The sequence below is a fragment of the Phallusia mammillata genome, chromosome 6 (assembly GCF_965637545.1).
Source record: "Phallusia mammillata chromosome 6, kaPhaMamm4.hap1.1, whole genome shotgun sequence".
In the NCBI taxonomy this organism is placed as follows: Eukaryota; Metazoa; Chordata; class Ascidiacea; order Phlebobranchia; family Ascidiidae; genus Phallusia; species Phallusia mammillata.
In genome coordinates, this window is record NC_137257.1 from 13,690,065 (window position 1) to 13,706,379 (window position 16,315).

The following is a 16,315-nucleotide window of genomic DNA, read 5'->3' on the forward strand; positions in this document are numbered from 1 at the left end:
TTTGTGACGTCAGTAGTCGAAACTCGCTGAAGCGCGTCCGATACGCCGCTTACAGCTGTTGGACAACAAGGACTGTCTAGACCCTGTCTCGACAGAGGCCGGGTCTTGAAACAGTCAGTGGTGGTAGGGATAGGGAGCCCCCCTGCAGATGGCCAGGAGGGAGAGGGTTGAGAAATTCGACTCGGTGCCACTACGGCTCGCGAGTCGATAGGAGTACAGGTGGGGAGGATAACTTCCCTTTGTGGTGACCACGCAGGGAAGTTGGGTAAGGGTTAAAGGTCGACGCTGGAGGGAGGGGGTGACGCTGGGGGACGACGATCCTCTGGGAACGCGCCGTTCAGTGTGGCCCTGAAAAGGACCGAACGGGCAGCCGCTGGAGGGAAGGGGTAAGGGTAGGGTTCGTATTGTTCTAGGAGCCTTCGATATTCTCTTTTTTTGTTTGCTGGGAGCCAACAACGCTTCTAAAGCTTGACTGGGTCCGCCTTGAAACAATAATGGCATCTTGGGTTTATTGTCACGCCAACAAACGAGCGTTCACACCCTATAGGTGTGAAAATAAAATAATACAAGGAAACAATGCGAGGAAAGACAAAACGAAGGACGCTACCACAAAGGGTTGAAAATGTCGAAAGTGTAAAAGACACAATGACGCTAGAAAAAAGGCGAGACAAAAAGGAACCCTGATTGGATCACTCTCGACCAAACACGAAACGATGTCATGAAGACCTGATGTCGCGAAAAAAGCAGCAAAACAAAGGGTCACTGAGAACAGAGGAAGAGCACGCGGGCTTTTACTCCCCGCCATGGCGAATGTGCATTGGCCCGCGTCTCGATCATGACAAAGAAAAAAAAAAAAAAAAAATGGCGATTTATTACAAGCAAGTACATAGTAGGTTCCAAGCTCTCTATCATTGGCCCATAGGCGACCAATCAGAGGCTTGGTACCCAGCACGCATAGCACCATAGCACGTAAGAGCACCAAATATCAAAGAAACTGGACTAATTTACATAAATGTAAGTAGCTCTAGGGAAACAAAAAGCAGGAAGATTAACAAAGCACTGCAAGGTTTTCGTTGGGGCTTTGAACCCAATAAAACAAAAACAAGGGGAAACTCGACGTTATGCAACTGAGGCGATCCTTAGGGATTGCCCTAAACATGACACAAAACCAACTACATATATAAGCACACTACTAAGGTATACAGCATAGGGCTGTTGAGACGTGTGTGATTGGTCACCGCGTTGACCACTCAGAGGCGAGACAACAAAAAGGCGGTTATGGTAGAGATAAGCACGACAAATAAAGACTACCACTAGGGTTTTTACAAACGGACATTCTAAGGGCATTAACACAAAGGTTAGACCGGTATCTGGTTGCGTTGGGGCTCTGCTTTAATAGCAACGGAACCCAACGTGTTCGGTGATGATAAAACATCTAGGAAAACACTCAAAAAAAACACATCAATTGATGCAGGAGTTTTCAGAAAAATGGCGGGGAAAACGCACTCTATTTACCGGTAACAAAAGAGAAGAAAAGGTTCGACGACCTTACAGTGTTATATTAGGGAATACAGGGTCATTGGGTGTGACATCTGCACCGCACTTGTTACAAGATACGCAAAAACTTTCTTCTAAACAGTTAATCGCGTTACATTCTCTACAGCGCCGGATATATCCGGCGCATCCTTGACAAAAAGTTTCAAACCTTTCGGGTTTGAATAAAATATCTTCGCCGCAGGTGCAGAGGAAAATTGTCTGCCCTGGTGCGGGGGTACGGCGGCGTTTAACACTCTTCTCCGACGAAGAGGATGAAGAGAGTTGGCGTTTTGCTACAATGTCTTTACCTAACCTTAGTAGTTTTTGGTGGTACTCCTCGGGGGAAACTCCTTCCTTTCTAGCGCGCTCCGCCAAGGATGAATAGTTTCTGGGAGTGGTAGTTGTGGCGGGCTCACCCGAGGTGAGACCCTCTGGAACACCACGTGGGGTGGCGGGCTCACCGGGGGCACCCGAGGTGTCGCCCTCCGGATACTGAAGGGTTCCTTTGTCGGGGGTACCCAAAGTACCGCCCTCCGGATACTGAAGGGTTCCTTTGTCGGACGCACCCGAGGTGCCGTCCTCCGGATACTGAGTTCCTTCCATGTCGGGGGCACCCAAGGTGCCGCCCTCTGGTTCCCGCAGAGCTGAGTCGGACGCACCCGAGGTGCCGTCCTCCGGATTCTGAAGTTTTTCCTGGTCGGGGGCACCCAAGGTGCCGCCCTCCGGATACTGAAGGTCCATCTCACTGTTGTTGACGTCCCGCGAGGGTGGGGGTAGCCGACTCGAGGTGCCGCTCTCTGCGTCCCCGCAGGTAGATGTTGGTGCACTCGAGGTTACGATATGCAGGTCTCGAGGCGATGAGTCGAGCTCTCCCGGGGCGCCTTTCTCAGAGTCTGGAGAAACTGAGGCGGGCGGACCCGAGGTAGCGTCCTCTTGTTCACGCGTTTGCGAGGCGGGCGGGCCCAAGGCTTCGCCCCCTGACTCGGCAATCGGCGAGGTTGGCACTTCCAAAGTGCCGCCCTCTGTCTCATTGGTTTCTTTACCCGACACTTTCTTTAGTGTCGGGAAGTTCTCGTCCTGTGAGCGAAAGAGCTCACAGGTATCCCGCATGTGTCCAAATTGTCGGCACACATAGCATTGCGGCGGTTGGTTTTCAACCTGAAAAATTGTCGGCACACATAGCATTGCGGCGGTTGGTTTCAACCTGAAAGGCTAAACCTCCGATTCGAATTTTCGGCCCAATCGGCTTTAGCTTGAGTACGGTCGTTTTGATTTCAAACGACCGTTGTCCGTCTTGAAGGCCCCAACGGTCCTTCAATTTCTCGGCCTTTTTCACGGTACCATGCCTACTCGCAAGGTAATGGCGGATCTCCTCCACGGGGTGCCGCGGAGGAATCTCTCTTACAATCACCTTCGTCCACTCTTGGTCATAGAGTCGGACGAACTCGACGGCACTCAGCCGTTTCATCTTGTCAACAAGCCTTTTCGCACCTTCACGCGTTCTGCACGTGAAGTCAGTAAGGCCGCCTCGGCGCTCAACTATACCTTCCAGATCCCGGATGGGATACTGGATTTTGGCCAGCATTTGGTAAATATAATGCCGGGATTTCTTTTCCGGCAGCTTGGCCAGGACCTCGGTCTCCCGGTTGAAAACCGGCGGGGCCCGGCGCGGAATACCGCGATTAACCACTTTGTTCCACGGCGTGGAAGTTGTTGGAGCCGTCATGACGTCACGGGTGAAACTCGACCTGTGACGTAGAAGGTCGAAAGTTACCCGACCGTAACGACTGAAGCGTTTTACGGCGGGTTAATAACTGGCTAGTCCTTGTCCCAGCAGGGGCCCTGAGAAGGGCCGGGAGCAATGGGTCTAGTTCAGTCGGGTTGGGGGAACTCCCTCCTGCAGATGGCCAGCGAGGGAGGAGGTGGGGGAAGATCGACTTACGTCCACTAGAGCGCGCAAGTCGATGGGGTAGATTTTTGGGAAAGGGCTTCCCTTTGTGGTGCGCCACGCAGGGAAGATAGGTGAAAGGGAACAGCCGATTCTCTCAAAGCCCCTAGTGTTGGTGGCCCTGACAAGGGCCCAACGGGCAACTGCGGGAGGGAAGTGGGTAAAGGTGGGAGGTGGGGTGAGGAAGGAAGTGGGTTAACGTTTCTGGAGCCAACTTTCTAGGGAGCCAACTTTCCGGAGCCAACTAGAATTTGTCAGGAGCCAACCTAAGTTGCTTCTAAAGCAGGGTAGGATCCGCATTCAAACAATAAGATGCTTAGTTTGCTGTCTACCTCCGCTCAGCAAGGGGCACAGGCACGATCCTGATGCTTACCTTGTGCAAATAGAAAAAAAAAAAAAAGTAACACCGAAGTGTTGAAATCGTGAAATCTTACCTTATTCAAATAGAACACTGTTATAATGTAACAGGCGGCTACCTGAAGCCCGTACATGCTTCATTTCAAGACACGGGTTATTTTTACGAGTGAAATGGCAAGAAAAAAATCCCCAGTCAGTCGGTGTCGCGCATGATATGTCCACTAGAGCAAAGTAGTGGCCAAAACAATGTGATACTAACTTTGTGCAGTGCTACTAGAACATTGTGGCGTGTTTTCCACTTGCGCAGACCTGTTCATGGTGACTTTATCCGGAGCATTGCAAGCACATAGGTGTGGTAGCCACCCGGTAATTACCGGGTTGGCTCAGGCGCGACTTGCTGGGGCCTGCAGGTCTGGCATAATTACCGAACATAATTAGCCGACCAGTCCGTGCTGCAGTGCGCTTCAGCTCAACTTCTGCACCACGGGGAGCCTCATTGGCGCCCCCACGACTTTGTGTAAGGCCCAGCAACACTTCTAATGGGTAATAAAAAAATAAAAAACTACCAACCAACCGTCCGCAGCTTCAGGGAACCGATTTGAAATGATTAAAGTCGAAAAAAGTAACACCGAAGTCGATATTTGTATTGGCGATATAACGCACAATATACTGTCTGAGGCGGGGGGCGAAGCAAGTACCACAAAGTGTTGGTTAAACCTAGAAGTAAGCAAACTAAGTACCCAAAGGGAAGGAAAAAAATCTCGCGGGCTTTTCCTCCCCACCGAAGTGGATATGCATGGGCCCGCGTAACGTACGCAAATCACAAGAAAAACAAAATGGCGGAGAAACACAGGGAGGGATCTAATTGGTTTAAAGTTGACCAGTCAGGTTTCTGGCAAAGGCGAAGATTATCGCGAAGCACAAACAACTGCAAAGAGCACGCAAATAAATCACGCATTGAAAGAGGAGCTGGAGAACATGACCAATCAGGTTTCTGGCAAAGGCGAAATCGCGAAACACTAAACTAAAAAAGAGGAAACGTATACGCACCACAACACGACACCACTACAAAGAGCACGCAGATAAACCACGCATTAAAGGAGGAGCTACAAAACATACGTACACGTCTGTTTTTTCAACCACTAGGAGAAAGCATATCAGCCCAAGGCTTATTCGCAAAATAGTATCGATTGAACAAAGAGCTATTAGGGTGCACGGACTTTATATCCCACATTAAAGGAGCTGACAAATTCGTGCCCTATATGATTTTCCGTTAATCGGTCAATCAGAGACATGTTCTGGCCATGAAGCACAACAACAAAATTACACACTCAGAGCTAAAACCTATTCGATTGGACCGTTACACAGCCAATCAGAGGATTGCTTTACACAACATATCAAAGGACGTGTCTAGTAGCGCGGACATACCTTATGTATACACAACAGGTACAAAAAAGGTAAAGGCCCTATGTGACTGGACCACTTATGCGGCCAATCAGAGGTTTGCAAAAAACTGGCAAACAGTTATATAAAGTTACAAGTATTAAGCTCTCTAGAAGAAGACATAATAAGCAGGCTCTGTATTATTGGTCGTTAAGCGACCAATAAAAAGACTTGCAAAAAAAATAACACAACTGACGTACAAAGTTAAGACACTAAGTAAAAAACATTTCTAAAGGATGTAAATTAATGTGAGCTATCACCATGTTATGTTACCAGGTGTTCGAGGTTCTACAATGTTTCTACATATTGTACAAGTTGTGGAAAATTCTTCAGCCAAGTTATTAATCGTGTTACAGCAATTGCAACGACAAAAATAATTTGCACAACCTTCGCAATACCCGTCACCCTTGTCCGGTGAAATGTGGACATCGCGACCACATTCGCAGGGCGCGGAATTAGGCGTTTGCACTCGCAGCCGTTTGCTGGAGTGCGCACTCGATGTTGAAGAATCGGAGGAGGAGTGCATTCGTTTTATGAACTCTTTCACTTCCTCCTCAGTGCTACTAGTACTTATTTTCGTAGAGTTAGATAAAATTCTTAACTCGTGTATGAAGGCGGGGTCTCCCAGCGGAAGTCCTTCCCAGGGTTCCTTCTGCTTGGGTGTCTCCATTCCGCTGGTTCCAGGTGTTCCGTCTTTGGCGGGGGCGTCCGAGACGCGGCCCTCAGGATGCTCGCTGACTTTGGCGGGGTGTCCGAGACGCGGCCCTCAGGATGCTCGCTGACTTTGGCGGGGGCGTCCGAGACGCGGCCCTCAGGCTGCTCGGTGTCTTTGGCGGGGGCGTCCGAGACGCGGCCCTCAGGATGCTCGTTGTCTTTGGCGGGGGCGTCCGAGACGCGGCCCTCAGGAAGCTCGATGTTCTTGGCTGGCGGATCTGATTGATCCGTTTCGTGGGCATTGGTGTTGTCTCCACCCGATGTTACTGCTTCAGGTTCTCGGGGTGATTCAACGATCATCAGCGGGATTGGGCTTTCCAAGATCCCGTCAAGGGGCATAGGTTCTGTCGGGAGGTTTTCTGCTTCTCGATGTGCGGGCTCATCTGTCCCGCCGGGGGTCTGGTCTGCGCTCGAAGGGTTGTCTTCTGCGACATTCAAAGCAGGGTTAAAAGCTGACACTTTGTCACCTGTTTTTTTGGGAGCAGTTGTCGCCTCGATGATGGGGGTAGATGTCGTCACTGCGTTGGGAGTAAGGTTTCCGCCAAGAGCGGGAAAGTTCTCGTCTCGGCTTCTGAAGATCTCACATGTATCTCTCATGTGGCCAAATTGCCTGCTAATAAAACACTGGGGAGGTTGCCCCTGGTATTCTACTTCAAACGAGAAGCCACCGATCCTGATCTTCGGGCCGATAGGTCGATTCCTCTGTTCGGTGGTCTTCACCTCAATGGACCGCTTGCCGTCGTGAACGCCCCAGCGGTCTTTCAGCTTCTCAATTTTTTTGATCTTACCGTGCTTTACAGCAATGTAGTTTCGCACGTCTTCTATAGAAAACCTGGGTGGAATTTCTTTTAAAATTACCTTTGTCCACTCCTGGTCATGCAGGCGGGCAAAGTCGACAGATCTCACTGTCGTCAGCTTGTCTACCAACTCTTGGGCCATCTCACGGGTTCGGCATGTGAAGTCCGTGAGACCCCCTCTGCGTTCTACGATCCCTTCCAGGTTGCGGATAGGGTAGTGGATCTTGTTGAGTAGCTCATAGATATAATGGCGCGTCTTCTTCTGGGGAAGCTTCGCCAGTACTTCGGTGTCGCGATTGAACGGAGTAGTCGCACGTGGGATGCCTCTGTTCACGACCTGGTTCCAAGCTCTTGGGGCTGTGGTTGCCGATGCTCACCGGCGCGTATCAATCGAAGGTCACTGGAGCGTGACAGTCGGATGTCACTGGAGCGTGACAGTCGGAGGTCACTGGTGCGTGACAATCGAAGATCACCGAATTGTGATCGAAGAATTGGCTGTTGCGGGAGTTTGTGCGTCGAGGCACGTAGTGCGAGGGTGGACCGTTTAGCTCTTCCCCTGCAAGGGCCCTAAGAAGGGCCGGGTTTGGCGAGCTAGAGGCGGTCGTGGGGGAGGGTTCTGTACGTCTTACGGACGCACAGAAGGGGTGGCAGGTGTCGAACAAACGGCCACTGCGGCCAGTTTGTCGGATAGGATGGTGGTAGCAGTGGCGGCTCGTGCCTAAAATTTGTGGGGGTGCTGCCCCCACAAATGTTAGCCTCTACTGAACATATATAAGTTGGCAATATATTGAAAAGCTACATTTCTAGTTTTCTAGCCACTTGTTTTGTGCAAGTAAAACAAATCTTAATTAGCAACTCCATTGTGACGTAATTTTTCAACATATTCTATGACACTTCACAGATTATTGTCACACAAAAAAACTAGCCATACAGCTTTTTATTGGTATCATAACTAACAAATTTAACAACCACATTACATTGGTTTCAGAACTTGTTTATTTTAACATCTTTCTTGAATTTTTGTGTGCAGACTATTGATTGTATTTTAGTTTCTTAGCTGCTATAATTGCTGCTTGCTGGCAAATAGCTTAACAATCCTTTTTTAAGTGCAAAACGCCTTCAAGCTTTAAAATTTACAACACTCTCACTTAAATTTAAACCATATTATTAAATCTTGTGGTTCCTTTTTCCAACCAAAATGGAACTAAAACTGAGTATTTCTTGTTGTTGCTTATTCCTGCATGACATTGGAGTAGAAGATGTTTTGTCCCATACTTTCATAAATCTTTTTAATTCAGTTATTTATTATAAAGGTTAATTGTGACTTTTCAAGGTGTTAGATGACCTTTTTTTCTTTTTCAAGGTGTTAGATACACATATTTAATTCAATGATAACTGTAAAAACTAAAACCCACTTGCAGTCATCTTAAAAAGTCACGACTAACAGTCAAACAATAAATTTAATGATAGCAAACTAATTATTTAACTGCACTCACTGTCTAACTTAAAAACACAGTATAGACGGGTTTAACAGATTTCGACTCGTTGCGTTTCTTTCCATAAACGAATAATCAAGTTTGAATAGAATAACGATGGAAAATTTAAGCGTAACGTAGGAAATTTTAAGCTTCTGCACAAGCAGATGTCTCTCGACGCGCATAAAAATTGAAAATGAATATCTTTGCGTTGGAAAGAAAGCTATTGTGCTTTTGTTGCAGTTTTCCTCGTCATACCTATGTGAGAGTGGATTTTCCGTATCAACGAACATAAAAACTAAAAAAACGAGAACGACTACTTATAGTCGAGGAAGAAATGCGGGTGGTTTATTAAGGGACTTTGTGCAAGAAGCCAAGCCCAAATTTCACACTGCTTTTGAATAAATACATTTATTTACACGCGCTATACTGTACAACTCAGTCTGTGTTGTTTCATACAGCTATTTGAAATACAGAAACCTCATAAAATTGGTCCAGTTTTGCCAGGGTGCCGCAAACTATTTATCTGTTTGATAGGGTGCCGCAAGGTCAAAAAGGTTGGGAACCACTGCCATAGATAGTACTTATGAAATGTTCTTGGAAACTTTTTTTCTGTTCCGTTTCTTCATCTCCACTACCATCACTATCACTTCTCTTTTGGGACGATTTTGCTGCACGTCTTTTTAGGCATCCATATGCACAACACTGGGTACCTCTTGTGTCACTCATCTTCTAAATTCTGTACTTTTTGTTTAACTTTTATTATGCAATATCATGGAAAATAAAATGCTGGAATATATACTAATGGTGTTAATTAAAAATCAATTTAGTACAACTAAATTTTAAAGCTTTACAATTACACCCTCTTGTCTGAAGGAAAGAGTCATTCTTGTTGGGTATTTGACTAAAATATGGAGAAACATTAGGAAACTATTCATATACGGCACAAAAAGCATTTATTACAACTCGCAAATAATTTATTCTAACGCTAAAGTCAAAATTATTTTAGTACTGCACCTGCACCCTACTACACCATAGTAATTTTACGGAATCCACGCACATCTGTTGGTTATTACTTATTGGAATACATGCCTCCTTTTAAACTACTGATCATATCAGTGTCGTGAAGCTTGAGGGTGTGGGAAGCAGGCCCCACAAGAGGGGGGTGCAGCTGGTGCGCCGCACCGGGGCCCATGAGAGTCTAGGGGGCCCATAATGATTCGATGCAACAAGTTTAATGATTGTTAGGTCGGTACATGCGCGAATTTTAGCGAGATCTCTTTGCGATATTTTTTGTGCCACAGTTGTGTCCATTGCTTTGTAAGGATTAGCAATGTCAATGATAACAATTATTGCAGTATAAGTCATTTAAGTCACTATTTTCAAAGACTTGACTTGAGTCTTAGCTATGAAAAGACGTGTCGGTACACAAACAATAAAAAAGAGAATCCCCACCAGATAACCTGTTTAGTTGGCTTCAACCACACAACAACAGAACTTTACGGTGCGATTCGTAGTTGTTTTTGCTGAACTTTATCATAACGGAGTCGCTGTTACATGCAAAAACTTTCTTTCTTTCGCTGGCATTGTGTTGTAGTTGCCGCTTGGTTTAAGCCAGGGGTCAGCAAACTTGTTATAAGTACGATTTGGCAAACCAAAGATAAAATACGGTCGCGGTTCGAATGGAATGGCCGGACCTGGACCCCGGGCAGTAGTTTGGTGACCCCTGGTTTAAGCAAACGCAGTAAATAACAAGACCAAGTACTTGGTTTTACGCATTTACTTTGCTGTACAAACGCTCTAGCGCAGGAGTGGGAAACCTTTTTGTTTATAAAGACCACCAAACGGTGTATCGACACTCGTTTAGGCCGCATAGCCTATTTCCCAGGCCAGGGGCAATAGTGTTGAAACTTCCTGACTTACAAAATGGTCGTTTTGCTATTCTCTCGTAGAGTTATAGAACTTACGGTTCAAGCTAAATAAAATCGTTTACTACATTTTTACCTTTACTAGAACATTCAAGATTTATTTAACCTAGAAACTCGCTTGTTTACAAATATCGATGATCTAAGAGCAGCTTATGACATCACAGACGAGTATAAAAATTCACTTATTCGCAAATAATTGTTCTTTTACAACTCAAGATAAGATTGTAGAACCTTGGGCTCGTGCTAGTGCTACGGAAATTGCTTTGTGTACCACTATGGGACCTTTGACTCTTGTTTGAAAACCGCTGCTCTAGAAGTAATAAATAGTAATGTGGAATAAAGGTCAAAAATACGTTCTGTATATTTTTTACCGCCTGGTGCAGTCTGTAATTTGAAACATCCTAATAAAAAAATTTGACGTACGATGCCGTACTTAGTGCCCTACAAGGCCGCAGGTTCCCCACTTCTGCTCTAGCGCATGTAGTAAAAATATGGAAATTTTAGGCTTTCAAAAATCCTACGGTTTGACGTTCTTGTCCAAGCTGTTTAATAAGTGTCAATTATCCATTGTTCAACTTGCTTCTGTTAGCTCTGAGTGACGAATGAACGTATCAAATGTTTGATCATCAGCGCATAGTGCAACTGAACAAACTATTCTATACATGACTATAGTGTTCAAAGGGGGGCCCAGAAATTGACTTGCACCAGCATATTTTTTCGCTCTCCAGGGCCCTGGTGGGAAGAGACTAAAACATTTCCAGTGGACTTTACCTAAGACATTTAATGTTGCTTATTGGAGAAACATAAACCCTATTGTGTCTGAAATGTTTAGAAACAACTTCATGAGAATTGTAAAATTTTATAATAACACCAATTTTATAATAGATAATAAACACCCAAATCAAATGCACTCAATCAAGAAAAAGAGTCAAATACTGTTAAACATATTTTGAGCAAAATAGTTGAAATATTGTATTATTATTTTGTGTTTTTAATTAAAACGTTCAAACCACTTGTTCCTCAGAATTTCCAGGAGTTTGATGACAGTCATAAACAGCAGTTTGGATAAGCAAGGTAATGTCACACAAAGTATCACATCACCTTGTGTGAAAAAATAGCCATCTTGTTGGATTCAAGTCTTAAATACTTAAAAAAAGCACGGAAATTACTTATATTGCACAAAAACATTGATTACCACTCAGTAAAGATTTATTTCAACACTAACTTAAAACAGTTTTAATTTCCAGTACACGTACATACACCTCACAGTCAATCTACGCATATTTGTTGGTTATTACACACTGGAAGACATGCGTTCTATTAAACCACTGATAATATCTGAAGAAATCGCTATAAAAATGCCTAAAACAAAATTTATCGACATTTTTCCACTCTCTCCCCATTGCCCGCAATGCATTTTTGGGGCTTCCTTTTCAGCCGCCATTACGCTTCAATTTGCTTCAAAAACCACTCAACCGTTCAACGGAGTAGCGCAATCCAGGGTTTATAGAGATCAGTGTTCGCAACACGGAGTTGCAGAATGTGCACCGGGTGGCGTGTTTGCGCCACGACCTCTATTGTCTTTTGCACAACACCGCATGCGGCCCGCCAAATGTTAGTAAATTTTAAAGAGAATGTTAGTAACGCTGATAGTATCATGAGCACAGACGCAGAGTTTTAAAAAAAGCGGGAGTGCGACTTGCCGATACCTATACCATGTGCTGTACCCATACCACTTACTTTGGAACTAAACACAGATACTTTTTACGTGCTTTCGCCTGTTGGTTCTGCCCACCACAGTGAAGCTAGTGTGCAATCGCTTTGCGCTAAAACTAAAAAAGATACGATACTGAAATTTTGACACAATATTCTACGCTTTTAAAGCTTTTCAGCGCACAAACTTTCGAAAAAAAATACTTTTCAGTTATTAATACGCGTATTTTGAAATTAATATTTAACGATATGAACGTCATAACGCCAAGGGTTCTCCATATAATGTCTTGCAAAGTTTTCTCCTGAACACGCTTCAAAATATGCCCCGTTATTTTGCAAATCGTCTTGACACAATTACTTTGTTCGATAAAGGTAAATAAATGTAAAAGCGATTCAAGTTTTCAAATACAGCCCACTTTGCACTATTGACGCCAAAACTTTGTTCACATTGGATCAAGTTTAGATCTTTGCAAACGGACATTAAACACGGCTTTAGAATCGTTAACACAAACCCGCACAACACCTAAATATGGATACTAAAAGCGACCCGCTTTGTTTAATGTTAGCGCAAGAATTTATTAACAAAAAGACGTAGTGTAGCCTATGTTGCAACAAATGCTTGTTTATTTTGAAACAATCGCAATTGTGGTATTTCATCCAACGTTTGTACAATAATTTCAGTGACAACAAACGTATTTGCGCATAGCTGAAAATATACTCCGTTAATATTTTGGGCAAAATCAGGGGTGCACAACCTGCGGCCGCGGAGACGAGTTTGTGCTGCTGTGACCATGTATGTTAAAATACACGTGCTGGCGGCGGTGACGTAACTAAAATTATTTTGCCAAATATTTTGATTTTGAAAAAAAGATTTCGTGAGACTGGAAAAAAAGATTACCAGCCTAGTAACCATATGCGCCAGGCTTTTTATCCGCTTATCGTGTGCAAACAATGCGTAGAACAGGCACCACAATCGTCACAATACAGATTATGACGTCATAAACAGTTAGCTCAGTTTAGCTAAACTTAAGCGTCAAGTAAGACATTTTTAATCTGAGCATTTTGGGCGGCTTTAAATGGTATATAAAGGATATAAACCTAATTCTTTACACCAGTTATTTTCACCCCCCCCAAAAAAACAAGCAAGCAATTGGCGGCCGTTGGTGAAATAAAATGCGGCTCCCTGAGATTAAGAACTTTTGAATGCGGCCCTTGCACTGAAAAGTTTGCCCACCCCTTGTCACAAATGTTCTAGACCGCCCCATGACAATATCCTGCGACCCAGTTACAACGCATCACGGACAATTTCTGTACGTCTAGAATCTATCGTTGCAGGCGCTATTGTGTTGTCATTGTCCTAGTGTGCGAGTTTTGTCGCGTCGTCATTGCCCTCTACACTGACAAATCAATAGGTATAACTGTGTTGAAGTTGCATTTCATTCATTGCTCACGAATCAGTGGGACACTTGTAGGGATGTTCAAAGTAGAATAACGAATCCTTTGGATTCGAATCCATTTTTGCCGTTTATATCGGGTAATTGGAACCGATATAAATGTGTGCTCTCGTCGTTGGCAAAAATGCAAACACATGTGTTGCGCTTTTACGTCGACGCCCGGTCATTGTACTAGTGGCAAGACCGCAAGCGCATCGCCGTCAAATCAGTGAGCGCTATACAATATTATAACGCCAAGTCACGAGTCGCTATAACAACGCCATAAGGTTGTGCGTTGGAGGCATAATTAACGATTAGCGCACTTGTTACGCATCTGATCACGTGATTATGCTTATGCCATTAAATGACATACCGGCGACTTTTTGCAACGTCTTACCAGCATCTAATTGTTTCCGACTTTTTTCCGACACAACAAAAATTTAACGGTCATGGCGTTAGGCAGCGATTGGAAGCATAGGATTGTATGTTAATATCGCAAAAACAGTGATGGAATCCCATAACATATGACGTTTGCATCGTTTTTTAACCTCATACAAACATAAGAATGCAGTTAGTACACGCTGCAAAGTTCACATTTTGTGTTGCAAAATCGCTGGTAGTTTAATTGGAATTTAAAATCACCCAATGTCGCAGCTTTACATCACCCAATGTTTTAACTTTGCTAGGGTACCTGTTTTTGCAGTCGTTTTAGGTTAACAAACGTTATATATTAGTACACTAGGGAGTCTGTGTCAGTCCTCTACCTTCAACAAATCAAATTACCACAGCTCGCTTACAACAATATTACTTCTACTGAAGGCAATAATAATCACTAAATAAAATTGTAAAAGTTAATTTTTCTGGCTAAGTGGATTTTGAATCATTTAGTTTCAATGCAGTTGTGCAAAGTTTTTTCCCAGTGTTTTTCTTTGTTTTGGTTGTTCTTTTTTACATTATAAATGAAAAATATGTTTTATAATGTATTAAACTGGTCTACTTTAGTTGTTGTCAAGATCAATGATTGCTCAGTCAAAATTAATATAAGAATTGGATTCGATATTCTAGATTCGCATCAATTATTCTAGAATACCCAACTATTCTACTTTGAACATCCCTAGACACTTGACGGTGTTTCTTGGCAACTAACTCGTTAATGCGAGGTTTTATACCAGACAATGCATCGTAAGTCGCCTTCAACTTCCAGCTTGTTTCTGTACTTGGACTTGATGGCAACGAGTGTAGATCCAAACATAACTAGAACACGAAGGGCCTGAGTTGAAATGCGAGGGTAAACAGGGAGGTATTTGGCCCAGAACGCCTGAAGGTCCAACTCTTTGAAGTTGTCCCTGGCTGTGGAATCGAATTTTAACTCGAGAAACTCTTCTTGTGCATCGGCAAAAATATCTGCCACTTCGCACGAAAATGGGCTTCTTACAAACTTCCAGGATTCTCGTTTCTCGTCTATATCCGGAAAATATTTAATAAATTCCGCTTTTAGGCCGTTTAGGTGAGTTTTTATTTGTATCTTCAAATCATACCCAAGGTTCCCATTTGTGAGAGCAGAATCAAGGGTACTAAAGCTAGCTGGATTTCCTTGTTCAATTCGATGCTTCCAATGGTCAAGTTTGGACGTAAAAGACCGTGTGATGTCATGAATCATAATGATATTTTTTTCCTTGAAGTTAAAGGTTGAGGGCATTTAACGAATGAAATATGTCCACGAGATAAGCCAGTGATTGTTGAAAGCCTCAATAGCTACGGTCAGGACCTCCGTGAATTCAGAAGGCTAAGGCTTCACGATGAAGTACGCAATGTGTGCCTACACTACAGATGGATGTTTTTCTTTTACTATCTAAATCAGGGGTGTCCAACACGTGGCACGCGGCGTATTGAAAAGTGGCACGCGAGGTCTGAAGCACCAGCAGAATCTCACATGCCAAAAACTAAGAATTGGTACAAAGGCGATTGTTGTTCGATTGTTTATTCACAACTTTGTAACAAAATCAATAGCAGCAATTACCACTGACATTCACATTAGACTTATGTTACAAAGTATCATGCACTGCGGTTGCCAGTTGGGTTGTTGCTATCGACTGTGTACTTGCATGTTGACCTGGTTTTACCGGAAATTTGCACCATTTGTAGTTTTTGTGTCGAAGAAATGACCAAAAGAAAAGTAAATGAACCCCTACGACTGTTTAACGATTCTTGGACGTATGACTATCTTTTTGTTCAACAGCAGGAGAAACCATTGTGTTTGATATGCAGAAAAAGTGTTTCTATTTCAATGCAATTTAGCATAAAGAGACATTACCAAACCTTGCATGAAGAAAAATATGTTAAATATGTTGGAAAGTCAAGGGAGGACTTGGTCAAAAAGTTGAAAAGCTCTTTGTCTGCACAGCAAAATACCTTCATAAAGGTTGTCGATCGTAGTAAAAAATCAGTAATTGCATCATATATCATTGCAGAAAAAATTGCTCGTTCTGCACGACCTTTTACAGATGGTGAATTTGTTAGAGATTGTATTCAGGAGGTTGCAAAAGTAATGCTTCCAGATAAGGAACGCTTGTTTGAAGACATAAGTCTCTCGAGAAACACTATTGCAAGAAGAATAGAAGATATCGGTGAAGATTTAACAGTACAACTGTCTTCAAAAACTGGTGAATTTCAATGTTTTTCCATAGCCTTTGATGAAAGCACTGACATGACTGACACTGCCCAAATATTAGTATTTATCCGCGGTGTAACAAAAAACCTGTCAATCCACGAAGATCTTCTTGGGCTTGTTTCTCTTCGTGGCACTACACGTGGTTTGGATGTAAAAGAAGGAGTGCTGCAACTGCTCCACAATAAAGTTCCCTGCTTACCGCTTTTAAAATTAGTCGGTTTCACAACAGATGGTGCACCTTCTATGACGGGCAAAGTAAATGGTGCAGCGGCACTTCTTAAGCAGCACTTGCGAGAATGA

General features: G+C 43.8%; 3 protein-coding genes across 3 annotated transcripts; 1 reads left to right on the forward strand and 2 right to left on the reverse strand.

Moving 5' to 3' along the window:
• Positions 1-495: 495 nt before the first annotated feature.
• Positions 496-3,869, reverse strand: LOC145232395 (uncharacterized). Its single transcript, XM_080097006.1, has 2 exons — positions 2,741-3,869; positions 496-2,694 (listed from the first exon to the last, which is right to left on the reverse strand). The coding sequence occupies exons 1-2, from the start codon at positions 3,260-3,262 to the stop codon at positions 1,549-1,551; spliced, it is 1,668 nt and encodes a 555-aa protein (XP_079953132.1). The 5' UTR covers positions 3,263-3,869; the 3' UTR covers positions 496-1,548.
• A 10,625-nt stretch (positions 3,870-14,494) lies between these two features.
• LOC145234297 (zinc finger BED domain-containing protein 5-like) lies at positions 14,495-15,004 on the reverse strand. Its single transcript, XM_080099038.1, has one exon. The coding sequence runs from the start codon at positions 15,002-15,004 to the stop codon at positions 14,495-14,497; it is 510 nt and encodes a 169-aa protein (XP_079955164.1).
• Positions 15,005-15,505: 501 nt separating this feature from the next.
• LOC145234298 (general transcription factor II-I repeat domain-containing protein 2A-like) lies at positions 15,506-16,315 on the forward strand. The gene has a single exon (XM_080099039.1). It carries the CDS (start codon positions 15,506-15,508, stop codon positions 16,313-16,315), a length of 810 nt encoding a protein of 269 aa, XP_079955165.1.